This window comes from Alosa alosa, chromosome 12 (assembly GCF_017589495.1).
Source record: "Alosa alosa isolate M-15738 ecotype Scorff River chromosome 12, AALO_Geno_1.1, whole genome shotgun sequence".
Classification (NCBI taxonomy): Eukaryota; Metazoa; Chordata; class Actinopteri; order Clupeiformes; family Clupeidae; genus Alosa; species Alosa alosa.
This window is the reverse complement of record NC_063200.1, coordinates 6,195,703-6,220,552: the sequence shown is the minus strand read 5'-3', so window position 1 is coordinate 6,220,552 and position 24,850 is coordinate 6,195,703. Positions and strand designations below refer to the sequence as shown.

The 24,850-nt window shown below is 43.0% G+C and overlaps 3 protein-coding genes across 5 annotated transcripts; 2 read left to right on the top strand and 1 right to left on the bottom strand.

The window, feature by feature from the left end:
- Positions 1 to 760: 760 nt before the first annotated feature.
- Positions 761 to 4,559, top strand: ntmt1 (N-terminal Xaa-Pro-Lys N-methyltransferase 1). The gene is made up of 4 exons (XM_048259648.1): positions 761 to 864; positions 2,104 to 2,267; positions 2,684 to 2,936; positions 3,598 to 4,559. The coding sequence occupies exons 2-4, from the start codon at positions 2,109 to 2,111 to the stop codon at positions 3,852 to 3,854; spliced, it is 669 nt and encodes a 222-aa protein (XP_048115605.1). The 5' UTR covers positions 761 to 864; positions 2,104 to 2,108; the 3' UTR covers positions 3,855 to 4,559.
- Positions 4,309 to 10,406, bottom strand: ndor1 (NADPH dependent diflavin oxidoreductase 1). 2 transcript variants are annotated; one of them, XM_048259647.1, is made up of 16 exons: positions 10,318 to 10,380; positions 10,171 to 10,213; positions 9,914 to 10,075; positions 9,647 to 9,724; positions 9,399 to 9,496; positions 8,761 to 8,859; positions 8,434 to 8,535; positions 8,143 to 8,346; positions 7,813 to 7,940; positions 6,892 to 7,109; positions 6,697 to 6,804; positions 6,475 to 6,589; positions 6,164 to 6,310; positions 5,691 to 5,809; positions 5,470 to 5,564; positions 4,309 to 5,361 (listed from the first exon to the last, which is right to left on the bottom strand). In XM_048259647.1, exons 3-16 carry the CDS (start codon positions 10,043 to 10,045, stop codon positions 5,217 to 5,219), a joined length of 1,788 nt encoding a protein of 595 aa, XP_048115604.1. In that variant the 5' UTR covers positions 10,046 to 10,075; positions 10,171 to 10,213; positions 10,318 to 10,380; the 3' UTR covers positions 4,309 to 5,216. The 2 variants fall into 2 exon arrangements, with proteins under 2 accessions (XP_048115604.1, XP_048115603.1); XM_048259646.1 differs by having other exon boundaries at positions 10,171 to 10,406.
- Positions 10,407 to 11,263: 857 nt separating this feature from the next.
- fkbp15a (FKBP prolyl isomerase family member 15a) lies at positions 11,264 to 24,638 on the top strand. Of its 2 annotated transcripts, none has more exons than XM_048258482.1 (26): positions 11,264 to 11,585; positions 13,698 to 13,810; positions 13,965 to 14,046; positions 14,310 to 14,379; positions 14,597 to 14,671; positions 14,812 to 14,910; positions 15,451 to 15,600; positions 15,930 to 16,004; positions 16,096 to 16,239; positions 16,390 to 16,502; positions 16,616 to 16,658; positions 16,822 to 16,941; positions 17,482 to 17,590; positions 17,696 to 17,781; positions 17,875 to 17,941; positions 18,022 to 18,128; positions 18,334 to 18,429; positions 18,524 to 18,618; positions 18,754 to 18,856; positions 19,235 to 19,406; positions 19,730 to 19,866; positions 20,907 to 21,062; positions 21,458 to 21,601; positions 22,047 to 22,160; positions 23,551 to 23,658; positions 23,990 to 24,638. In XM_048258482.1, exons 1-26 carry the CDS (start codon positions 11,530 to 11,532, stop codon positions 24,068 to 24,070), a joined length of 2,715 nt encoding a protein of 904 aa, XP_048114439.1. In that variant the 5' UTR covers positions 11,264 to 11,529; the 3' UTR covers positions 24,071 to 24,638. The 2 variants fall into 2 exon arrangements, with proteins under 2 accessions (XP_048114439.1, XP_048114440.1); XM_048258483.1 differs by lacking the exon at positions 11,264 to 11,585 and adding an exon at positions 13,038 to 13,137.
- Positions 24,639 to 24,850: the final 212 nt, after the last annotated feature.

Genomic DNA, 24,850 nt, shown 5'->3' with positions numbered 1-24,850 from the left:
ACCAAGTTGTGCGAAAATTGTAGACTACCCGTAGTTTTTTTTTTTATGTTGACAGAACCGCACTACAGTAGCCTACATGGTGCAGTAAATGGAAGCTCTTGGTAGCGCGTGCAACTAACGTCTATAAAAACAATATATTTAGGCTATGGAATAAAACTAGACCTCTGGTTGCTGTTTACGGTTAAACTGGGATGATGTGAACACCAGCCAGCGGAGGGCACCTACTAGGCTACTATGCACTCGTAGGCTATATTTCCCCACAAATAGCGGCTGCTTGGACAAATCCACTTGAAGGGTGGGGCAGAGGGGCGCAATCGTAACACACACTGAATCCAGAGACGGTAGAATCTTTGCTGAATCTGTCATGAAGAGGCCAAAATGATTGACCTGTCAGCCCCCAAGCCAAATGGATGCAACTGCATTTATAGGCTAGGCCTATGCCTACATGACGGACCGCAAATAGGCCTAGTCTAAATAACTTTAAAAAAACAAATCCCGGAGGTCACCGGCCCACATGTGGACCAGCCCACCGGGCATTTGCCCGGTTGTACAGATTACCAGTCCGAGCCTGCATATATATTAGAACTTCAGTATGTGGCATACAACAATCGAAAGGGGAGCATACATTCATTTTATTCAATGATTCCAAAAAGAAGTAATACATTAGGTGGCGACACCTAATTCCTACCACATGATGGCGAAATTTCCCTGAAAAATGCTGCTCGCCACAGTGACCAATAAGAAACATGCATACGCCAAATAAGGAAATGACGTGAAAAAACTCGGCGGTGTTCCTCGCAGAGGAGTTCTGTTATTTCCGAGTTTTGAAGAATCAGTCGTACGAGTTATGCAGAGACGCACCTGGTAAGTTTATGATTCTCCTTATAATATCACATCTACGTCAAACCCGTAGTCAGTTTTTCATCAAACTAGAACATGTCGCCTGTAGCGGCCATGCATCGTCTTTAGATGCTGGCAATGTCAACGCTGTTCATCAACACGTGCAACTTTTCATCAAGGCCCTAACTTACTGTTTGTAATTAATCGAGTCAGAATCCTATGATGGTTTCATGTAATATTCACGTCAGGCATTGTGTTGTGACATTGTACACAATTGATCGATGCGTTATATTACACTCCTATTGTAGTGCTAAGATACCCAACTTCAGTTCATTTGGGCTAGCATTAGCTTTCATGCTGCATTACTTGGTTGCTATCCTGCTATCATTGTTTTGATTGACGCCATGAAGTTAAATATAGTCCAGTCATGTCCATGTTACTCATGGCACCTGTCGAAAAAGTCATTGTCAAAAGCTAGCTGTCTTGCCAGTGACGCCAACCATTTACAAAGCTGTTTACGATAACGTTAACGCCTTCTAACGTGAACCTGTATATTTGATTAACGCAATGTAACACGCAATGTAGCCATATCGATTATAAATTAACTCCTTTGTTTGGATAAACAATAACGTTACATGTTGAACTATTTAAGCTCCCAAACCGACTGTCACATCGTTTTATGAAGTGCTACACAGTGACCGCCGTGTCAGTCCATTCATTCTACAACTCGCATACATAGTGTGTCGTGTCTAGACACGGGAACCTCATTGGTAGTTTTTGCAGGCTCCTCGGGAAGATCTTCTACTCCAGTACCCCCAGCTGACCCGCTGTCATAAGATCAGCGTTGACAGCTGAGCTCACGCCAGGCATGTCCACATTTGGACTTGGGAGGCAACCCAAGCGTGACCACACGGACATAAATACATTAACCTAGTCGTCATCGTATTTGAAAGGGTTAATGTTACATGCCACCTCATAGTTGTCGGTATATATAGTTTTCGGCATATAACCCCCATGATCTGTGAGAACTGTAGGGTAGGTGTGAACCATACAACATGTGCTGCTCAACCAGGTCTTTTCTTGGTATCAGCGTCAGACATAAGCACATGACTGAATACCAAAATTCTTTGACTGTGTTGCTATGCAGATGACTACGCTCCTCAAGTTAAAGTGTGTGTGTGTGCTTAACATTTTCAAATTTACGCACTTTAATGTACTAGTTACTTGTAATGCAACTCGGCAACTGTCTATTACTGCTTTCAGACACAATGGATGAGGTAATTGGGCAGGAGAGTGCATTTTACGCCAAGGCAGAGGGCTACTGGAAACAAGTGCCTCCCACGGTGGATGGTATGCTAGGGGGCTATGGCAGCATCTCAAGCATAGACATAAACGGCTCTAAGAAGTTTCTGCAGAAGTTCCTTGGGGTAAGTGAAGTGATTGGCCTGTAAAATGCTAGTTTGAATGGCCAGTGAGTGCTGGTGTGCTGGGTGCTGTGCCCCGTCATAAGAAGTGTAGTCAGTACATCAGTTGCAATTATCTGATTGAAGTGAGAGTGATAGGATTGATTGTAACATCATTGCTTACATCCATGGTCCTTTGACATTAGGATTTTGTTATATTTAGCTCCTAGGCACATGGGGAAAATGTATGTTGTATAATATCATATAGGCACATAGGGAAAATGTATGTTGTATAATATCATATAGGCACATAGGGAAAATGTATGTTGTATAATATCATATTGCACTGATTCTTTTGAAGTGCAACATTTAGCATCATTGTGATGACTTTATTACCTTACAGTTTAGTACCTCCTTTCCCATTGCTCATGTTCTTGCAGGAGGGGCCGGGCAAGACAAACGCTGGGGTTGCCCTGGACTGTGGCGCTGGCATTGGCCGCATCACCAAGCGGCTCCTGTTGCCACTCTTCCGCACTGTGGACCTGGTGGACGTCACACAGGAGTTCCTGGACAAAGCCAAAGCCTCCCTGGGAGAGGAGGGCAAGAAGGTGGACAACTACTTCTGCTGTGGCCTCCAGGACTTCCAGCCTCAGGCCGGCCGCTACGACGTCATCTGGATCCAGTGGGTCATAGGTGAGCTTAGTACCCAAAATCATCTCCCGGGGGAGTTTCATAATGATCAGAAGTTGAATGTGTTGGTTTTACAGGAATCAATTTCTGTAGACACAAAGGCGTGTAATTATAGGAAGTCAATGAATATGTTTGTCTTCCATCGTACAAAGTTTGGGTTGGCTTTGAATAATACTTTTCAAGATATGAATGCCAAAACATGGCTTCTTAGATGATGTATTTTGTCTGTGAATCTGAAATAATATCCTGGGCTAAAACATTATGAAGACCTAGGATTTGAACATGAATATTTTACAGGCCTTGGGTTTTGGGACCCATTCATGATCGACAAGGTTTGAACAAAATGTAAGACGGTGCAGCAAGAACCTTATTTGGTTTGACACAAAATGACCCTACTGTATTCATTCCTACTTTTTACTAGGCTACTGTCTGGACTTAGATGTTAACAGAACTTTCTAGAGACGTACAGCTAAAATACATTTTTTTGCAGTGAAATATCTTTCCTTTCTTCTGAGAACCTTGAACAATTCTGCCACTTTTCATTTTTTAAAATACCTTTAATTTACTAAATCTGTTTTGCTTCTATGTATGTAAAGCACATTGGAGGACCTCTTTGCATGAAATGTGCAACATAGATAAGCTTGTCCTTGCCACCCTTTAACAGGTCACCTTACAGACGAACACCTGGTGGAGTTCTTGCGTCGCTGCCAGGGTGGTCTACGGCCTGGCGGGCTGATTGTCATCAAGGACAATGTGGCGTACGATGGCGTGGTGCCCGACGAGGTGGACAGCAGCGTGTGCCGTGACCTGCCCCTGCTGCGGAGGCTGATCAAGCAGGCAGGCCTGGGGATCGTGTGCGAGGAACAGCAACTCAACTTCCCTGAGGAGATCTACCAGGTGTGGACGCTAGCACTGAGATAGGGCCAACCAGTCAGGTGGTGATGATGATGACGACGACGACGACAACATCAATATAAACTGAGATTGTGCCATGCATGCCTGCATGTCAGGTGATGGTTGTGTCCTGTACGTTTCTAGGTGTGGGTTTTTGGAAGATGAATTTTTGTATGCGTGTTCCTCCAGTGTCTTTGTAGAATGTATGCACTAAACTTTTAACGAGCTCTATTAATGTAAACACACAATATTGTTACTATTACCAAGATTATGAAATTGCAGATATATTTAATAATGAATGTACTGTTTGAGGTACATTAAACTCAGGTATTGAGTTATTTTATGAAAAATAAAAATAACTTCAGAGGTCTGTCGTGAGATGTGAGGTGATGCACGTCCACTCAGCCGTGGACTAACCTGACCAGCAGAGAGGAAATACAGGCATGCTGCTGCTTCTCGTCACATACGCCTCCTCAGATTGCACGTTTTTAAAGCTGTTTTTATTCAGAAAGACAGATAATCCAATCAATTTACAGGCAAGTTACTCTTCCAATCAGTCTTTTGCTATTCAGTGAGAAAGAAGATGCAGTGACATTTGGCATCAGTACACTTTTGTCTGTGCAAGGACAGGATAGATTACATGAAATGCTGTAACATATTTATATTTTGTGATGTTTGTGTGCGTGTTCTGAAAGTGTGTGAATGTGTTAAATATACATCTTTAAAGTGAAATACTGAGGTTGTTTTTTTTGTTTTCTCTAAACACTGTTTGTTGACCTGAACGTGAAAGTGTTGCATAATGTAATCTAGTGTAACATGTGTAATGTTTTCCAAAGCAGTTCATTTATTAGATTATAATCCTAATCAGTTGATGACTCTGTTACAATAAGGTTAAGTCTGTATAGAGTCTTCATAAAATGCCATTGGGCTTTAAAGGCATGATCATTTCCCAGTATTTACAGAATATTACAATTGGCTCAAATTAAGCAGCACATGTAAGTCCTTGTGACTGCCTGGAAGGAATATAGATGATGATGATAATAATAATAATATGTTTGCTAATAATATGTTCGGTTTGTTGAACTTCAATTTGCCAATATACCAAGTATTTCAGTATGCATCATTAAGGGCCATATACAATACATGTAAGAATTCATGGGATGAGTTGTGTGGTTACACTACACCATAGGAACAGGTAATAAACTGTTAAGTTTGGTGGCTGAGATTTCTGTTATTCACAAAAAAAAGGCTCTGTGGTTTTGGCAGAGAATATCTTAAGGACTAATGGCTTCATGATAGTTTCTGTAAGGGGGTAACGGCTTGATCAGTGGAGTTCTCACAAAATAAACCCTGCCCATTTGGAAAAGGCTGAGGGTGCCGGAGGATCCCCTAGGTCCACGTTTCACTCTGGAAGCGGCCAGACTTCTCCAGGGCATCCAGCATTTCCTGTGCCTCAGAGTCAGACACGCCCCCCTCTGTCTGAAACGCCTCCTTCAAGGCATCACACACTCCCGTTGGCATCTGCTTGGCATTGCTAGGCACAGAGGGAAAAACAGTGTTAGTAGTAGTTAAACACCTGCTCACAGTCCAAAAATAGAGAATGAGAAGTAGACATATAATTGGTTTTGATGAGGAAACTTACCCTGCTATGTAGAAAAATGCATTTTTGTTAGCTATGAGGTCCCACAGGAGCTTTGCTTGTTCCCTTACTCGGTGCTGTACATAGATTTTATCTTCCTGAAAAAACAAAAATCAGATACCACAAAATGTCGAACATCCATGCTTATATTACAAAGACTGAGGACAACGTTTGATGTGCATTATGGAATCTCCACATCTACTGTATACAGATAGACAGCTCACCTGGTCCCTGGAGAATGCTGTAGACAGAATGAGCTGTCCAGCCTTCTCCATCTCCTCCCATTCAGAGCGGCAGTAGAAGTCCTTAGACTCAGAGCGGCAACCAAAGAAAAGCACATTGGCTGATATCACAGAATGAGCACAGACAGAAAGAAACACATAACAACAAACTTCAGGTAAATGTGGGCCAAGGCGATCCTATAGGATGAGCTCTCCATCTGCTTTTCATTTTCATTTGCATGACAACTTGTGTCTACATTTTATTGGATATGTTGAAAGCACTGGAAACTGATTATGTTCATTTTTAATCAGTTGCCAGTGAAAGTCCTCAGGGACAATTTAGATCAATCAAAGCTTTGTCAACATCTTCTAAACATGCCTTTACTATAAAAAAATAATTGAAAATAAATATATAAAAGTATCTTCTAAATGCTCCTGGTGCAATGCAAAATCGTATCTCTTTCTGGACAACGCACCTGTCCTTCCCTGACTGATCCTCTCCTGAAGTGCTGATCTGAATGGTGCCACTCCAGTTCCTGGGCCCACCATGATCACAGGAGTGTCACGATCCCTCGGAAATTTCAGGCTTCCCTTCTTAACCCACAACGGCACATACACATCACCTACAATGTGTTACAGCCATGGAAGAGAAGGCCAATTTACACATACAGACATAAAACCTAATTTATATATCAAAACATTCTGCAAAGGAGGGGTTGGAAGTACAAGGTGCTATAAGAGCTTGTGGTCATCACGTTTCATGCCCTGCTGACCACTTCTGTCCTACCTTGTGATGGGTCTAGAGAGGCCAGCCAGGAAGAACACAGCCCCCTGCGTGGTTTCTGCATTCTGGTTCTGTAGCGCACCACTGCCAACAGGATCTGGATTCTGTTGGGATGGGCCTGGAGAGAATAGTTCCTACAATTAGGTCACCTAGTTTTTTTACATCCTTACAGATGGGTGTCTCATGTGTATAAGGGCATGAAGACAAAAATGTATGGTGATTTACCAGTCGTGATGAGGCTATGGAGAAGGACCGTGGCTGAATCTCAGGGTACAGATCGAGCAGGTAGTCAACCTTCAGCTCTGCCGTTGTATGGGGAAAGTCCGCTAACACCTGTAGAAAAAAAAAGGGCCTTAGCACTACAGGTCAGGTCACCACTTCCAGTACAGGTCACCTTTCCCCTTTGACCTTTGCCCTCACCTCAAGTGCTGTGCGGCGAGGCCGGTTGCAGTAGGCGTGCAGCTCGTCCTGTCCCTGCGCCGAGCTGAACTCGGCCAGCTTCTCCCTCTCCAGCTCGTTGGTGGCGAAGGTGGCGAGCAGTTCGAAGAAGGAGCGGCGAGGCACGGCGGCGATGTCCAGGAAGCACTCCACCAGATGCCTTACGGAGCAGGGCTGGGGGAGTCGGCTGGGCACTGCCGCTAGGGAGAGAAAGACGGCTTGAACGTCTTATTAGCACTCGCCTGGAATATCACTCTCAGTCGTGTGTGTCACCAGACTTTAGTCACAACCCTTCTCAACCATCTGTCGTAACACCTCCATTTGTCAACCATTTCGTCCGAAAATTCTAAAACAACAATGTTTTTTAATACTTCAAAATAAAATTTGATAAATGAACCTTACATTTTTTAGTAGCCATAGGTGTGTAGATTTAACAAAATCTGGTTTGGTTCTTACCGAGGCTTTTACTGCTTGAAATATCCGATTTTGTTTACCGCGCTCGGAGGTTAGTGCTGGCCTGGTGGGTCGCCTACTTCCACCCTTTCAACGGCACATGAATGATTAGACTGAGAATTCTCGTCGCTACCTCAAAATTCCACTGGAGCTCCAAGCGGATTTGTACACGCAGCCTTACAAGACTGTTCATAGCTCTTCAAGGTCACGGTAAAATGTAATTTTTGGTACATAGCTAATTTAGATACACTTATGGTGTGGGTGCTTGCGTTTCTTTAGGATTCTGCCTTCTTGGTTTGTTTTAGAAATGAATAGTAAGGGAAACATGGGGCTGGTGGTAATAGGGGGCGATCCGATAAATATCTAATGACATTAGATCTTTGATTGGGCAACTGGTGCACCCCTGGAGTCTTTAGTATCTTCCTACACCTGTCATCTCCATGATCTAACCTGTGCTAGTGTCTGTGGGCTGCAGAGTGAACTGGCTCTGAGGGTCCAGACGTAGCAGCTGGCAGAACTCGTCCACATCCTCTTGGGCATTACAGGGCCTTATCATTACCACGTCCCCAGCAGTGAACCTAGTAGAAACAGACATGCAGCCATTAGGACAGTATGGCCACAGGCAGTCTATATAACTTTCAGTTAAGTTAAGAAATCTCCACCATGGCACCACAAACCAAAATAGATGCCAGCAATGTATACAGCAAAAAAACAAATGCATTGCAGGTGAACATTCACAGCAGTGGTTAAACATAACACATGCCTACAAGTTCAACTCACTCAATGTTTGAGCCGCTAATGTCAAATTCAATGTGCCGCACATCCTGGAAGTGGGAAGGACTTGTGACCCTGTGATTGAACACCACCCTGGCTGAGAAGGGGTGAGTGGAAGAGGGAGGCCCAGAGTCCTCCTGTGCATTCACACGACAGCTGGACTCATTCATGATGTTGTCCAGAAAATGGAATGCATAGCGTGGTGGAAGTCTACAGAAATGAGACAAGAAAAGGTGAGCTAAGATGACTATGTTGGATTGGCACTCTTTTCCCCTTGAAACAGGCAGTGACACTTACGGTTCCTCATCTTTAATAAGGCTCTGTCCTGCCGGGAGGGGATACAGAGCCAGTGCTTTTTCCCAGAATGCTTTGAGCCAAGGATCAATCACTGCATCTGCCCTACGAAACAGAAACCATTTTTAATCTTAGCTACAATTGTTACAATTATGTTTAAAGAAGGGTGCTGAGAAATCCAAAGTATACACATTCAAATTAATATTTTATATTAATAGATATATTTTATATTAATAGATTTTAAACTGCTAAACTAATAAATAACACTCTTTGTCTGGCCCATTACACTGAAGCTCATCTGTCTTTTGCTTGACCTCTCCTGAGACTCACCCCAGGTCATGCTGGTCATCTGCTAGTCCCACTGGCAACAGAGCATTGGCACCAAGCTGCAAAAGCCGCTTTGAGAGTTTCTTGGCAACAAAGTTGAACCTGGCAAAGGATAGAAATGTGATTTTATCTATGGAAATAACACTGAAGTCTTCACTTAGGTCCAACCTCATCAAACAAACACTAACAATAAATCAAATAGTCACTGCTATGGAAAAATAAGCCTACATGATTACAAAACTTGTAGTAGTAGTAAGATGGACAGTTTAAAGCAACACCAAAGCACTTTCCTCTGTCGCATCTATTGTCGCAGCTATTTGTTTATCCAGCACCGGCTTTGGAAATAAAGATGTCCACAGACAAGGTAGAATATGTTGCATGATTTTATGAAAGTATATGTACTGTGACATCAGAAGCAAGTAAAATTTGTGGTTTCTTATGTCTCATTCCATCGAACTACAGGTCCGCTACCTGACCTGGCAAACATAGTGCGGTTATAGCCGATAGAAGGTCGCGAAGCAACTGCAGAAGTGCCGTTCACCCTGTTACGAGTTGATGAACCACTGAAATGATTTTGGAAACATTATTTTAGGGTACAAAAAACTCTTTGGTGTTGCTTTAAATATAGACTTCATGCTCACTTGGGATAGGAGGAGTCTCCAAGACCCAACACTGCACAGTCTAGACGACACAAAGATCCAGCAGGCAAAGACTTCCTGAAGAGAAACCGCCAGAAGTTCTGTTGAGCAAAGGAAATGTTTAAGAAACCTTATGGCATCAGATGGAAATGTGATTAAACAAATTACCGTCTTTCTCCGTCATGTAATGTCCAACACAAACAGTGGTATTATTAAAGTTAAAGTACATGAGAGGTATAAAGAGACAATACCTTCATGTTGTCTGGAGGATCCCCTTGACCGGTGGTGGAACACACAAACACCACCAAAGATTCAGATATCAAGCCAGCCTGTTCAAATAGATAACCATCAACAGCAGAAAGGACACAGTCCTTGTTTGGGATTAACAACACGCTAATGGATCAAACTGCGGGCATTGGACTGCTTCTGATTTCCCATTCAACAAACATCTTTACTATCTAATGTGGTATCATTTGATTTTATACATAATACATTGTATGCAGTGGAGTTCCACTTACCACATTGTAACTGTCAAAGGCCTCAACTCGGACTCTCATCCGCCTTCTCTGTGCTTGGCGTCCTATTTGCTCCGCCGTGTCCTGGGCTGTCCCAGTCTGGCTTCCATACAAAACCAGGAGGGCGCGATCCATTTTACCAGCTGACAAAATCTAGATCTAGATCTTGAACAAAAAAACCCCAAAGAATGTCTGTGAAATTAAAGATACATAACCAAAGTTTAATCATCATTGTCGACACACGAGCCAAGCGCACCTACCTGATATGATGACCTTTCGACTCAGTTCTCTTTAGGGGTCTCTCTGGGGAAGGGTTATAGAAATCTAACAAACCTGATTTAATCTGGACGAGATAAGGCAACAGTGAGACTTCTATTGTAAACAATGCCGAAGTTCAATCATCTTACAATTGCATTGCATGGACCACAGACAGAAAGATGTGTGCTGCTTATTAGACATTCCCTGACAGCAGCTACTACCCGGCAAGGTGTTGTTGTGTCACACTTTACGGCACGTGTTTCCTCGAATTTGGTTGGTTTAAAATGGCGTTTACGTTAGGGGCTGTTGTGTTCACGACAGTTATGCAGACTTGCCGTTGTTACGGATAGGGTAAAACGCCTGCTCGTGATAACGTGCAAATTATTTATCCCCAGTTTAAGATTTAACAGTTTAACATGCATCCCGTTAAGGTCCGTAACACCGTTTTGTTCACTGCAGTCAGTGGTTTGTCTGACCTAGGGTGGGTTAAAGACAGACAAAATGTTGCAAAGCGTTAGCCTAGAAATCTAGACGCACTAGGTAACAAAGCGTGTGGGTGGGTGATGCGTTGAACGCTCCATTGATTCGCGCAATAAGCGCTCAGAATTATTTATTCGTAGGCTGATGATGGAGAAAGTAGATATAGGTTTAATTTTCTTTTCAATTTTTCATTCTTAACTTACTTTAGGTAGACATGCTGTGTTCTTATATATTGTTTCGTTTTGGTTGTTTATTTTTAAAAAACTAATCAATTAGCCTACTAAATATGAATTTGCTATCTTACATAGCTAACAGGCAAAATAGTGGACGCTCTTTGAGGTCACTCGACAAAAAGTGCAAGTTTAGCCCACCCCAAGCTGTGTCCTGCAATTGCGATAATTGATAGGCCTAGCCCATGTGACGGCAAATCCCGGAGCGCCAAATTCAATTCAGTTTTTTTTTCTTCAGGGGTGCAAGGTTCAGGGGTTTGTGATGCGCGCATGCTTTTGAGCATTTTAAAACAAATCGATTACGTTTTTTTTTTTTTTTTTTTTTGCAAAGGGACATTCTCTCACGGAGATCTGATAGAACGTGATTTTGCTCTGTTAAGACTGTAACGATTGAATTATATAGCCCCATTACAATAAATATTTATTCAGTTCTCTGTATGAGATCAGAGTTTTTCACAGTCCTTAAGGACCAGCACAAAATACCCTATATCATCATTCTATCACCCCTTTAAGCCAATCAAGTTAAGAAAGAAACACCAATGCTTGTTTCCGGAAATGTGACGCGTTGTGATATCACTCAGAGTTAGAGGTATACCCTATTTTTTACAGTCTATGGGTGTACCTTTATAAGATCACTCTTTGTCCGCCAGCATGAAGCGCAACATGTTCGCATACTACCACGCGGATGATCCATTCTCTAGAAGCGGGTGAGTCATCATTCAGAAAAGAGATGAATTCTTTTCGATTTGGGTTTAGGCTAACCTGTTGAACTCTCCGTCACTGGCACTATGTGTAGCTTACTTTTTGTAGAACGCCAACTACCATATTTTGAATAATTAACGGAAAAATCCTTAAAGAGCTTGTTTTGTCAGACAGTCCAATCTGAATGTCAATAACTATATTTTATAGACCATACATTTAAATTTACTTAAGTAGACATGGTAGCTCAGATCTTTCATTTAGCTTTAAGTGTTTTTTTCATTCTATCCCTAGAAGTGATTTAAGACCAGACTGGCCTTATGACAGCTCTGTATATGAATCACAGCAAGACACTCTAGTGAAGAGGTCACCTGTAGAATGTCAAAATAATATTTGTAAAATCTGATGTGCAATAGATTTTATTTTGTTGTTGTTGAATAGTGTCAGCATGATTAGAGAGTGAGCCGTTTGTCTGTCCACAAAATGCAACTGTAGGCTAAACCACACAGGTAATGGCATGCTGCTTAAAGGTGCTCTAAGCGATATTATATACAGCAAACACCTCCTCACCATCCCTAGCTGCCTGTCCCTGGAATATAATGTAAAAAACGCAGTCTCTGTGGACACCCCAGGCTCCAAAAAAGGGCAACAAAAACAGCCTGGTCCAGCCTTAAGCATGAAACATAACAAATTGTTCCAGCCAATAACAGACGATATGGAAAGTTCAGGAGAGTTGCACGGAAGGGAGAGGGAGGGAGCTCTCTGTTTTGTTACCCAACATCGCTTAGAGCATCTTTAATGATCAGTGGCAGCATGTTGTTCATTGTACACTCTAAACCAATGTGAGCTTAAGAAACCAAAACCAACAACTGTAGCTATAATACCAGCATAATCAACTGGACAAGTGACCAAAATCTCAGTTGCTCCTATTTAATTACATAATATATTGTATATGCTGGTTTGTGGGCCAGTGAGTCCTTCAGTCTTCACCTTTACATAAGTGCGATGGACAGCATGAGTTGACATGACTATCAGGCCATTTTCACCATGTAAGGCACATTTCCAATTTGGTCTCCGAATAGAACAGATATTAATAGTTGTACCAAAACGTTTATTAAATCGCTAAACCCACTTGTAAGGTCTCTTTGCTGCGCTCTTGATAATCAACTCGAAGACCAAATGAGTTGTCACAAAAGGCATCGGGGCCTGGAGATAAGAGATTGGACTGATTTAACAAGGAGGGGTTTCAGGCACAGACAAGAACTGAACCCACCCCTTGTGTAATGACTTTCACATGTTAGCCATTAGCACTACTGAATGGGGAAGTCTCCCACAGCAATGCTAGCAGGGAGATGTTTCTGCCAAAACTGCGCAGAATATCATTATCGCGTGGAGGCTGTCGGACAGACACACTCACATAGGACAGGAAAGCAGTCGGACAGGCATCCACCACCATAGGCTTGGTTTTGGCTGGACTTTGGCTTGGACTTGGGGTAGCTGAAAGCTGGCTGCCATGTCAGCGGTGTGGGACACTGACTATCTCTGGAGAGAGGCACAAGGGTCAGTATGAAGTCTTCTGGTGATTGCCGATATGACAAGGCAAGACGGCTTGGTCAGCATGTATTGATTGACTGATTGAGCCATTGGTCAGGCACCATGAAAGAAGACAGTATTGAATGCAGGCAGGTGATAGGAGTTTGTGGTCATTTTGCTGAAGTGTGTGAGACATCTCCATCGACTGTCCAGCCAGGTGACCAGCCAGATCAGGAGGAGAAGTCTAGTAGCTGTCATATGCCTCTGATGTGCACCGCTCAATTTTATGTGATACTGAGTCATGCAACCATGCAGTTTGAAAAGCATATCTGTCAAATTTGATATCCACTGTGGATGATTTGTCTATGAAATCTTTTGCTTCTGGATTTACGTATAAGTGAAAGTCTTGTCTGTTAGATAAGATTAAAGGTCACCTACTGGTTTTGGTTCCCTAAACAGATGTGTTTTTTTGATTCTGAAATGAACCTGTCTTAATCATGACCATCAGGTCCGATAAAATGACTTAAAGATTTCATCCTCACAGTTAGAGTGTGTGTGTGTCTGTGTTCATGCTGTGTGTGCTTTAGGGCGAAGCTGGCCTCTCTCTTTAGCCTGGACCAGGCTGAGAGTCAGGGCAACGAGTCCTTCCAGTTCACCGCCCCTAAGCAGCCAAAGAGGAACACTTCCACCTCCACTGCAGGTGGGTAGCCTATACTACTACTACTACTACTACTACTATGTTTGCAGGGAGAACATAGCAGATGTCCCATGACGTTATGAAACCTTGTCTTCTCAAGTGAGAGACATGTGGTTGTGTAGCTGCTGTTCACTAATGATTTTTTACAAACGTGAAGGTCCTCCCCCTCAGAAGCCAGCAACTCCTCCTCCATCTGCCCCAGCAGTTCTGTTTGCCACTGCTGTCCACGCATTCCGCTTGTGAGTCATCATTTAATCCTGTAAATATGTAGCCGTCAGCCTCTACTCATCTTAATCAGTACAGTACATACAGGAGTTCATTTCAAGAAAATCATGAGGGTTTACAATTTTACAGAAATATATACAGTATATGCATTTTTCTTGATTTCATTAATTGTGACCAATGGCTGAAAAAAAGTGTTTTTTTTCTTGTCACTGCTTATGACAAGCACATTTGTTTCATGACTGAATGGAAGGGGCTGTGTCTGTGATTGTGTTAACAGTGTGAATGGCCAGTACGTGAAGCAGGGCAAAGTTGGTGCTGCCGTCTTGGGTAACCATGGAAATAAAGAGGTGAGTGAGTCTGGTAGGCATGCCTATCATTATGAGGAGGATCTATCATATCTGGAAATCTCCAACTCAGTAGTTTAGAAGACATCTTCACCAGTGAGTCTGGTGAAACAAGCCACACTGGCAGTGTCACGTTGTTGATGTGTGTGTATATATGTGTGTGTTGTTGTTGTGCATGTTTGCAAGTTCCATTGATTTATGGTCAATGACTGTTTTGCAGTATAAGATCCTGATCTATGGTAGCCAGCAGAAACCGATAACGACTGCCAGGATCCATCCTGGGTTTGTCCTAACCGTGAGTACACCATACATGCACATCATGTGAACAGACTCTTTGTCTATGCAGTTTATGGTGTCCATATGTCTTTTACTTTGTAGCCTGGTTGTTACAGTGATGTGTTACAGTTCTGAATGCTTGTCCACTCTGTCATGTAGGTTCAGCCTGGGAATTATGCCACTTTCTACGATGACCAGAGACAGAATTGGTCATTGATGTTTGACTCTGTAAAAGTCAGCTCAGACTTCTGTAAAGAGGTGATTTGTGGCCCTGTTTCTAGCATTTCATGTATGCCTCTGATGTGAGAAGAAATTTCCATATCCATACTGTATATCTAGGAGTTAAAGGACAAATCCGGCGATATCACATAGATCTCTGTTTCTCAAGGCCACCGAGTACTGTTGGTACAAAAAACGATGGTAGCTACAGTTCTACACTCTGGGGGCATGTGCTGCCTGGCAGCTCTAGCTGTTGGCTGCAGCAACTCAAGCTACTTGTTTTTCTGCGTACCGACATTTGGTGACCTCGAGAAACAGATCTATGTGAAAAATTGCCGGAATTCTCTGTTAATGGCTTTATGAATTGAAGCTGAATAGCTGAACAGTTTAAATGGAACTTTCTGTTATAATGATATATTTAATCAACTATGGTTTTTCACAAATATGCCTATGCCTTACATGTTGATTTTTGCCTGACCCAATAGTTTTCATCCTTTTGTTTTTTACCCATAGTGTTAGTATAGCATTCTTAGTTTAATCACTATATCCTCTGCTTCTGTTTTACAACTCCTTCTTCAGGTATGTTTGGCAAAGAGGAACAGTGACCCATCTCAGGACAAGCTGGTGGTCCAGGACCTGGTCTTAGGCGAGGGACAGGCAGTGGACACTGGAGACACCCTGCAAATTGTCTTCACAGGATGGCTCCTTCACAACTACACCATTGGAGAGGTAACACACATGTGTGCTCAGTATCGTAAGATGCCACCAACAACCAACCGTCATGCCATTTTCAAAATTTTGACTAAAGTTCAATTCAATTGTTTTGTTGTCGCTCATATTTCATGGATTAGATATGGTCAATGAATAGGTTTGTGAAAGTCCCTGCATTCTTTGGAGATGGCAGAGTTTGTTTTAATTTACGTAATAGCTTTCATGCTGTTTGAAATTATTGGTCTCTTGGTATGAGTTCTATTAGTATGAGTTCTATTAATTTTTCCAGTTTCAAAGAATTGAGCTCATGCTGAACATCCATGTAACTGTGTCTGTGTCTCTTGGAGACATTCAAATCCAACTCCACGACGGGTCAAGACCAGTTCCATCGCGTGAAACTGGGGCCGGGCAAAGAACCCAAAGTAAGTAGGACCTCCAGGTTATGTACAGGTGTGGTTTGTACATAGTTTTTCTTGCCTTCTGCTAAGTGAGTTTCTCTTGTGTGATCTTTAGGGTTGGGAGGGGGGCTTGCTGGGGATGCAGAGAGGTGGCCGGCGACTCCTGGTCATCCCGCCTAGTAAAACCGCTGGACCCAAAGGCATTCTAAACGATGTACCTCCATCCAATACCCTGGTTCTGGATGTAGAAATCCAGCAGGTAAGATTAATATTGCCAGACCTTTTAGAGACTAGTTTGGAATGAAGTCTGTTAGTCATACTTTTTAATATCAAATTAGATGGTGATAAGTTTCACATTGAGGGTATGAATTGTGTATTGTGAATTTTGTGTGTATTCTGTCCATTCCAGGTTCGGTTTTCTGTTGAAGGGGCATCCAAATGTCTGGACCAAGAATCTCTGGATTCTTCACCCTCTGTGTCTGTGGCTAGTTCTAGCTCTGAAGCAGCTCAGCCTGAGCACAGGTGCAGCACTGACAAACAGGAGAAGTACAGTATTTGTAAGCCTCCAGTAGAGGGTGACATGTAGATGATGGATGTTAATAATAACGCTCAGAATGTTCTCTCTCTCATCTCAGGGACCAGCAAACCAAATCCAATTCTCCAAATGAGAAACTGAAGGTTGGTGATTTCTTTCTCTCTCTCCCCTCCTCCGCAATGCCCCACAGAGTTGTTCTCACTTACAGGTTTGGAGTTGTACAGACAGCATAGACTGCTGTAGTTGTCGAATGTCTCCAGAACTTGTGAGTGGACTTTTTAGCCTGTACCCTGTTTTGGTCCTCAGAGCAAAGACTCCGCCAAGGCCAAACTGATCTCCCGCATGGCGAAGATGGGCCAGCCCATGCTGCCATTTCTGCACGGAGCCATTCCGGCTCAGCCTGACGCCAGCGACTCTGACACTGAGGTAGGCAGAAAGATTTTATTATTAACAGTGCTTTTGCTTGTTGCAGTAGACGTTTAGCATAGAATTGTAGTATAGAATGTCTTGGATTTAAAAGCAGTTTGTTTGAATTGTGCTGTTTTGTGGTGAAATGAGAGCTCAATGGTGTTTTAAGCCCCCGCCGTTGACTTCAAGGCAGCGTTGCGACCGGCGACTTTAAGGCACCTAACCCTAACCTTATCTCTAACCCTAACCCTAGTGCCTTCCATGCAGTGCTTCCTGGAAGACGACGTTGGGGACTTAAAACACCAAGATATTACATATAGCCTTTGACATTTGGTAGATAGATGGTTTAGTGTAGATGTTGATTAGGATATAATATCTGTAACATACAGTCCGTAGAGAAGGGAAGCATGTAGATTACCGGTAAGTTTTCACTTTAAATCTATGCCACATTAACAAATCTGTGCTTATAAAAGGGCTATTAAGTAGATCAATTAGTGGTTCTTGTACAGGCACAGTTCATTCCGTAAGCTCTGGAAAAATGTCCTTTTCTATCACCAGGACATGTGTGACTCTGGAAGAAGACATCATTCTACGCCTCCCACTACCCCTGGCTCCCCCTCACTACCCTCCTCCACCTCGGCGTCAGAAACACCTCCACCTGAACCAGGTGTGATCTCATGCATCTGCAGGCCTGTGATCTTACACTGCAGACAGCCTGAGCTCAATGTGGAAGCATGATGGAAATGGACTCTCACTAATTCTGTTCTGATAGTTTCAGCACCTTCCCAGCAAGTTGTTGCCCGACAACCTGAGACCATGGCACAACCTGTGAAGCCCATATCAATGCAAACGTTTATGGTGAGAGTAGAGTACATCTTATCATTTCTATCTGCTAACCAGAATATCACAGTTTGGTGGCTAAAGTGACTCAGATATTTTGCTTGTCAACAGCCCTACCCTACTGTGCTGACGTCTTCTCATATTCAGCCCATTGGTTTTCATACTGTGGCTTACCAAGGTAGCTATCATCTTCATACTGCAATGGTAGTGCAGACTAGGCCTTTGTATTGAAGTGTTAACATCTTTATTATCGCCCAGCTCCTGATGTCTCGTCCTTATTGATGAGTGACGTGCGACAGTTCAGTACTGAGATGCGGTTGGATGTTGGAAAGGTGGCTGACAAATTGGAACAGTTAAGTGCCAAGGTAAGACCTCATCAATCTTCTCATTGTTTCTTCAAACCTTTGGTGTAATGTACTACAAACAATGTATGTCAACAAATATTTACTTTGATTGATAAAATTAGCTATGCATAATGTTGTCTTTCACAGTTTTTATTTGCATCCTAAAAATACAGATAGACATTTTACTTCATGTCTGATTTCAAGACTATGTCCATCTCTACTGCAGGTGGACAAGCTGCAGAATCAGGAGATTTCCTTTGGTGGACCTTCTGTATCCATGGAAACAACCATGATCATGCACAGCATCCAAAGAATCATTCAGGTTTGTATGACTCCTCTGTTTACAGAAGGGACAGTCATGTCAAGAACAATTCTTAACAGAGTTCCCCTAATCACATGCCCTCTCTGCTATGCAGGAGAACTCGGTGCTTAAGAAGGAGCTATATGAGAAAAGCACCCGGATAGACGAGCAGAACCGCAAGATCGGGGAGTTGATGGAACAGAACCAAAGGCATGTGTTCTGTCTCTTAACCATGTGTTCTAGATGTGTTAGTGTGGGCATCAGCACAATTCACAGTATGTTATTTAAGTCTCTATTTAAGTTTTTGAACTGAGAGTATGTGTGTGTGTGCGTGTGTGTGTGTAGGTACGTACATAAAAGCAGTCTGATGCTGGAACAGAATAGCAATTCCCTTCAGCTCAGTGGTCAGCTGACCCAGACACGTCTCCTGATGGCAGAACAGGACAAGGTACCATACCACACAACATGCACATACATACCAATCACACCACACAACATGCACAAACAGGACAAGGTACCATACCAATCACACCACACAACATGCACAAACAGGACAAGGTACCATACCAAGTATTCAGACATATCCTTGTCAAAATGTCTCAGCTGTTGATTGGAGTGATTAATTCTCTGTCACTTCTCTCTCTTCTCTCTCTCTCTTCCTATTGACCCGTCTGTCTGTCTCTGTCTCTGTCTCTCCCTCTCCCTATTGACACTTCTGTCTGTCACTCACTCACACACACACACTCACACACACACACACACACACACACACACACACACACACACACACACACACACACACACACACACACACACACACACACAGGTTCATCTGGTGGAGGAGCTGTCTGCCTCCTCTGCCCTGGTGTGCCAGCTGCAGCAAGAGACCTCGAGCCTCCAGCAGAGGGCAGCAGAGCTCCAGGCCAAACTCAACGCATCTCTTCAGAGCACCAAGCACCAGACCACTCAAATCTCCTCCCTGGAGGAAGCAGTGGAAGGTAGAGCAGTTCAGTCCAGGCCCACAGAACACCCAATAGGGGTTCAGAAGGTCCTCTTTGGAAAAGACTCATCTTAGCAGATATTGTTTTCTTCTAGTGTACAGTGAATTGATATAGTATTGTATTTCAGTGGTTGGTAGCACGTATGAACCCTGTGTGTGTAGTATGTCTTTTATTGAATATCAATTGTATACTTATGAAAGCAAGAAATTCATATTTGTTGTCTCACATGCTTTTAATGTCTACAATTTAAATCCACATAGTTATGAAAAAAGCATCTCCGCTAAGCTTCTCTCCCTTCTGTGGTGTGGTGTGTTTTGCAGAATTGAAAGCCAGCAGGGAACAGACTCACACTCAGTGGCGTGAAGAGAAACAGAAATGCAAAGAGCTGCAGCTCCAAGTCAACAACATGGAGGAGGAGCTAGAAGACCTCAAAACAGACAAGCAAACCCTAGACCAGGTGCGTCTGTGTATGTCTGTGTGTGTGTGTGTGTCTGTGTGTGTGTCTGTGTCATAGATGTCAACATTGAGCTTTGAAAATAAGGGAGATTTCCCGGGTTTCTCACGCAGAATACGGGAAAATGTCAACATTCGTCCCCCAACGTTGGAAGGGTTGCAGTATTAGTCCGTTTCGCAACTGTAAGCTCGTGCATTGGCCAGCTAAACAATACAACAAAGTAGCCACTTTATTTACGCCTAACAACAGCCTATATTAATTTGGTCAACTTTATACAGCCCTAGCAAGGCTAAAGTTCTGTAATCGATGCCCCTGTGCACTTCATTCTCTCTCCTGCGCAAACAAAATGTGTGCGTTCCAAGTAGCCTAGTGCGTAATTCTTCTTCATAAAGTTGAACAAATGCATTTGGTTATTTTAGAGAGAAATATAAATGGCCTGTCATGCAGTTTATGGGCTACAGTGCAGAGTTGGGAAGTTATGGTAGCCCAACTTGGAGTGAATATACAAACAGGGGGAATTCATTCTCTACTCGTAGCTGAGTAGCCTGGTAGGCCGATACAGTGTGTGCGGCCATACACTCTATGCAGGTGCCACTGAATCGTGCTCTCACGACAACCACGCTGTCATCTTAAATAGTCTCACTGTCGCCATCAAGCAAGCAAAATGATGCTTTGAAAACATCTGTTTCGCTGTAAGGGCAAGGGGATAGCAACAGCTACAGTACAGAGACTGACAAGTCCGATGGTAGAGCTAATGTTATGAGATTGTTAAAATACGGGATATTTACGGGAAAATGTTAAAACGGGAAGACCGCGGGAAAAAAGTTAAAATACGTGAGAAACCCGGGAAAAACGGGTGGGTTGACAGATATGGTTTGTCTGTCTGTGTGTGTGTGTGTGTGTGTGTGTGTGTGTGTGTGTCCATACCTTTGAAATGTGATAGACTACATTTATTTAACTTCTCTGTCCAAGCAGACTCACTCATTTACTTTCCCAATACAAAACAAAACATGCTCCTCTTGTCCTCCGGTCCGCTCCATCAGGTGCTGTCGGACAGGAAGAGGAAGTGGCAGGCGGAGCGGGGGCGGCTGCTGGCGGAACTGGAGGAGACGCGTCAAAACAGCCAGCAAGAGAGTGACCAGCTCCGGGCCCAGCTCAGGAGAACGAGAAGCGCTCCGCAGAACTGCAGCACAGAGCAGGTGGAACCTTCACTAGTCTACCGCATCATACTAGTGAGGAGGTTCCATCAGAACCGTGTGATGATGCCAAAACATGCAAAGGAACTAGTATACAATTTCAACCCTGTATCAGAGAACCAGAAGATGACCAGGAACATTTCTGTTTGAGTTGAGCTTAGGAAAGTGGATTTAGAATAGTGTTTCAAAAAGCCAGTACATACATACAAAACCAGGTATGCATGAAACTTTTGAAAAGTCTGTATGTGATCCAGCCTCTCTCAGGTATATGAGGGTGTGTATGTGTGTAAGTACTCGTCTATGTTGTTGGTCTATGTGTGTTCTGCATTTGTGTGTTCTGCATTTGTGTGTTGTTAATGTGTGTGTGTGTGTGTGTGTGTGTGTGTGTGTGTTTACAGGTCCAGGCTGAGCTGGAGGTGGCGTGGCAGCGGCGGTGTGACGCGTCTCTGGCCTCGGCACGGGAGGTGCACCAGCGCGCTCTGTCTGAGCTGATGGAGCAGAGGGACATGATGGAGGAAACCGTGTCCCAGCTGCACGACCAGGTCAGGGGTACAAAACACACACACACACAGGCAGGCAGACAGACAGACAGACAGACACGCACACACAGGCAGACAGACAGACACGCACACACACACACACAGACAGACAGACAGACACGAACATACACAGGCGTGCACACACAAACACAGACACACACAGACACAGACACATAGACAGACAGGCATGCACACACATGCACATGCACACGCACGCGTGCAGTGACCCACAACAATTTCTTGAACAACATAGTTGTACAACAACGTATCTTTTTTTTTTATGTAGAATTCAACATTTACAATGACAAGTTAGTTTTAGAAGTGAGAACATTGATTAAAAAATAAAATAAAAAAATTGCCCTGAGGTTATGTATTTATTTCCATTTAATGGATCATATAGACCAATGAGGAGACAGCTCTTCCCCTGCGGCATCCCTTTGTCTTTCAGATATCTGAGGTCCAAAGAAGAGCGAGATCAGAGAAAAAGAATCTAGAGATTCGATTGGCTGAGTTAGAGCAGAAGCTGTTTGAACAGACCAATGAGGAGGCAACTGCCACACAGGTACAAACATAAGACTCTGCAGTTGCACTGATGAGGGACTGAGAAAGACTGTGCTGCACACTTGTTATGCCATTATTCTGTAAGCTATCTATTCCAAGACATCCCTTTATTTCATTGTTGAAAGTCTGACTTCAGGCCATCCTTAAAAATATTTGTGTTTGCAGTAACAGCCAAAAAAAAAAATAAAAATGGGTCGGTAGGTAGGTCAATATTTTTTTTTTTCAAGATTCAAAGTAAAAAAAAAAGAACAATTTTGGTCATGGTGATTACGTAGGAATGAATATACACAAATGTGTATATCGTGACGTAACTGACTGGGTCTTCAACCCGTGCCTTCAGGCGCACCATTGCAAACCTCATTCTGATGCAGGTTATATAGACCAGCCTTTCTCAAACTTCTTTGACCTGAGGCCCGGTTATGGCAGACTTTTGGGTCATAAGGCTCATCTACATGTACCCAGAAAGAAGGCTACAATAGCTCTTGGCCACGTTATATTGAAATTTGACTATACAATACTCAATGCTATACAGTGTATTATACAGTCTCTGCTCTGTTTCTAAGGAAGTTCCAAAAAACAACGTCGTTCTATTAAGTTTCGTTAAATAAATAAATAGCCTTCCAACAGGTTGAAGCGGAGCTTTGATACCAACGTAATCGATTAGTTTCAGTTTCTCTCGCGCAGACGCGCATTGAATGAATGCTCATACCAACACTTAATTGTAGGGCTCCATGTTTAATGACATCGATAGCAGAAACGTTTGTTTTCTTTTTTCGTCGATCCGCGGTTTCTTGATCAACTGCGCAGCAAATTATCAGATGAAGCACCGGGCCTAATTTCACTCCACGACTCCGCGGACCAGCAGTCTCCATGTTGCGGACCCATATTTTGAGAAATGCTGAATAGACCACAACCAATTTCAATACTCCGACACGGTCACCGTTAGACTAGGGGGAGAAGGGATGAGAAAAGATCTGGCCACAGTTCTTCCAGAACTTCGTGCCAAGTAAAAGCGTTATCAGTTTGTGTGAATGAAACGAAGCGTAGGCCATAGTGTGACATGCGTAAAACCAATGGTGTAGAGATGACGCCACAGGTTGTTTTTTTAAGTGAGCCACGTTTGCATGTAGGCAATTTATATTCACAATACTTGGGCCTACTAAAAGAAATATTATTTTATTGCATTTGTATTTGTTGTTTAGAGTAAAAAAAACAATCGGTCGGTATTAACGCAAGTTTACAACCGGCAAGTCGGTCGGACTAAAAGGGGAAAAAAATAAATATTTGGGTCGGTTCTAAATTGACAGGGTCGGTCGGGTTACGGCAAACGAAAATATTTTTAAGGATGGCCTCAGTAGTCCCATAATGCTGATCCTGATGTTGCTTCACAGCTTAAGCAGGTGATGAACAGGGTGTTCCACTCACTGAAAGAGGAGTTTGACCTGCAGCAGACCTACACTGGAAGCACCATCCTAAAGCTTGCTTTCAAGACCATCAAGGTACTATTCCGATTGCAAAGTGTGTGATGCGGCCTTGGGGAGCAGTGGTAGTGTTGCCGCCTGACCGTTGGCTAGCCCGGGTTCTAATTCTGAACCCGATATTGCTTGACCGTGTCATTGTACCAGTGAATTTATTTTTACTTAGAAGTGCAGTTGGACCCCTACAATGCAATTCACAGGATCCATTTTAGATGTTTTACATTCAATGAAAAGGAATTGTGTTCCACTTTAAGTTTGGATTGCAGGTTAGTGTTTTTAGCGAATCTTTGTGCTGTAGAATGAATTATGAATGGCTTACATTTCTTCTACCGTCTACCGCTGTATCCAACAGAGTGTTACACTGCACTTCCTAGCTGACCTGAATGACATCCCAGCAGAGGCAGATGATGAAAGAGAGGAAGGGGATGAATAGGAGGAAGAGGAGGAGGAGGAAGGTGAAGCATGCCCTGGAGAGTCACTGCAGGACAGAAAGACAGATGGACAGGTGGTGAGACCGGAGAAGGCTAAATAAGCCGATGTGGGGGAGATAAATTCAGCAAACACAAATGTGCAAGCAGAGAAGTCCAATTAGGAGATTACTGAGGGCTCCCCCAATGGGGTGCTAGAGTCTCAGGAATCCTCAAGAGGAGGTGTACTTGGACACCCAGACAACCCCAGCAGAGGAGTCCTCTCCCTCTGCCCAAACACAACACTGAGTTCATTAACAGGATAATCAGTGGTAAGCAATTATGAACGTTAGGTGACCCTAAAACACTTCATCAAAAACTTGGTCACCATTTATTTGGAGGTCATGAGAAATTCCTCCAGAGGATGAGGAATAACTGTATTAAAATAGCTATTATGAAACAGACCAGCAACCTTTTTTTTAATTTTAGGAATCAGAACCTATAAAAAAAACTAAATAGAATCTATGATGAATTAAATGTAAATTAATATGTAACCTCATATTTTTTTTTTACTAAACTAACTTGTCATTGTAAATGTTGATCTACACAATAAAGATGTGTTATTTTACAACTATGTTGTTCAAATAATTGTTTGAATGTATAATTCCTAATTGTGAAGTATCCTGCAAATACTGTGAGTGCTGTTGATGGAATGAAAAATGTCAGCACACAAAACATTTCAGGACCACAGTGGAAGATGTTTCCTGAATTATGCCCCACAGAGCACAAGTGTATAGACAGGAGGC

Coding starts and splice junctions, on each gene's coding strand:
- ndor1 (XM_048259646.1), bottom strand. CDS start 10,045: ATGGATCGCGCCCTCCTGGTTTTGTATGGAAGCCAGACTGGGACAGCC. Junction 7,110..7,812: donor GCCCACAGACACTAGCACAG/GTTAGATCATGG, acceptor TTCTCTCCCTAG/CGGCAGTGCCCAGCCGACTC. Junction 6,805..6,891: donor CTCGCCGCACAGCACTTGAG/GTGAGGGCAAAG, acceptor TTTTTTCTACAG/GTGTTAGCGGACTTTCCCCA.
- ntmt1 (XM_048259648.1), top strand. CDS start 2,109: ATGGATGAGGTAATTGGGCAGGAGAGTGCATTTTACGCCAAGGCAGAG. Junction 2,268..2,683: donor TTCTGCAGAAGTTCCTTGGG/GTAAGTGAAGTG, acceptor ATGTTCTTGCAG/GAGGGGCCGGGCAAGACAAA. Junction 2,937..3,597: donor CTGGATCCAGTGGGTCATAG/GTGAGCTTAGTA, acceptor ACCCTTTAACAG/GTCACCTTACAGACGAACAC.
- fkbp15a (XM_048258482.1), top strand. CDS start 11,530: ATGAAGCGCAACATGTTCGCATACTACCACGCGGATGATCCATTCTCT. Junction 14,380..14,596: donor GTAACCATGGAAATAAAGAG/GTGAGTGAGTCT, acceptor ACTGTTTTGCAG/TATAAGATCCTGATCTATGG. Junction 16,005..16,095: donor GGCCGGGCAAAGAACCCAAA/GTAAGTAGGACC, acceptor TGTGATCTTTAG/GGTTGGGAGGGGGGCTTGCT.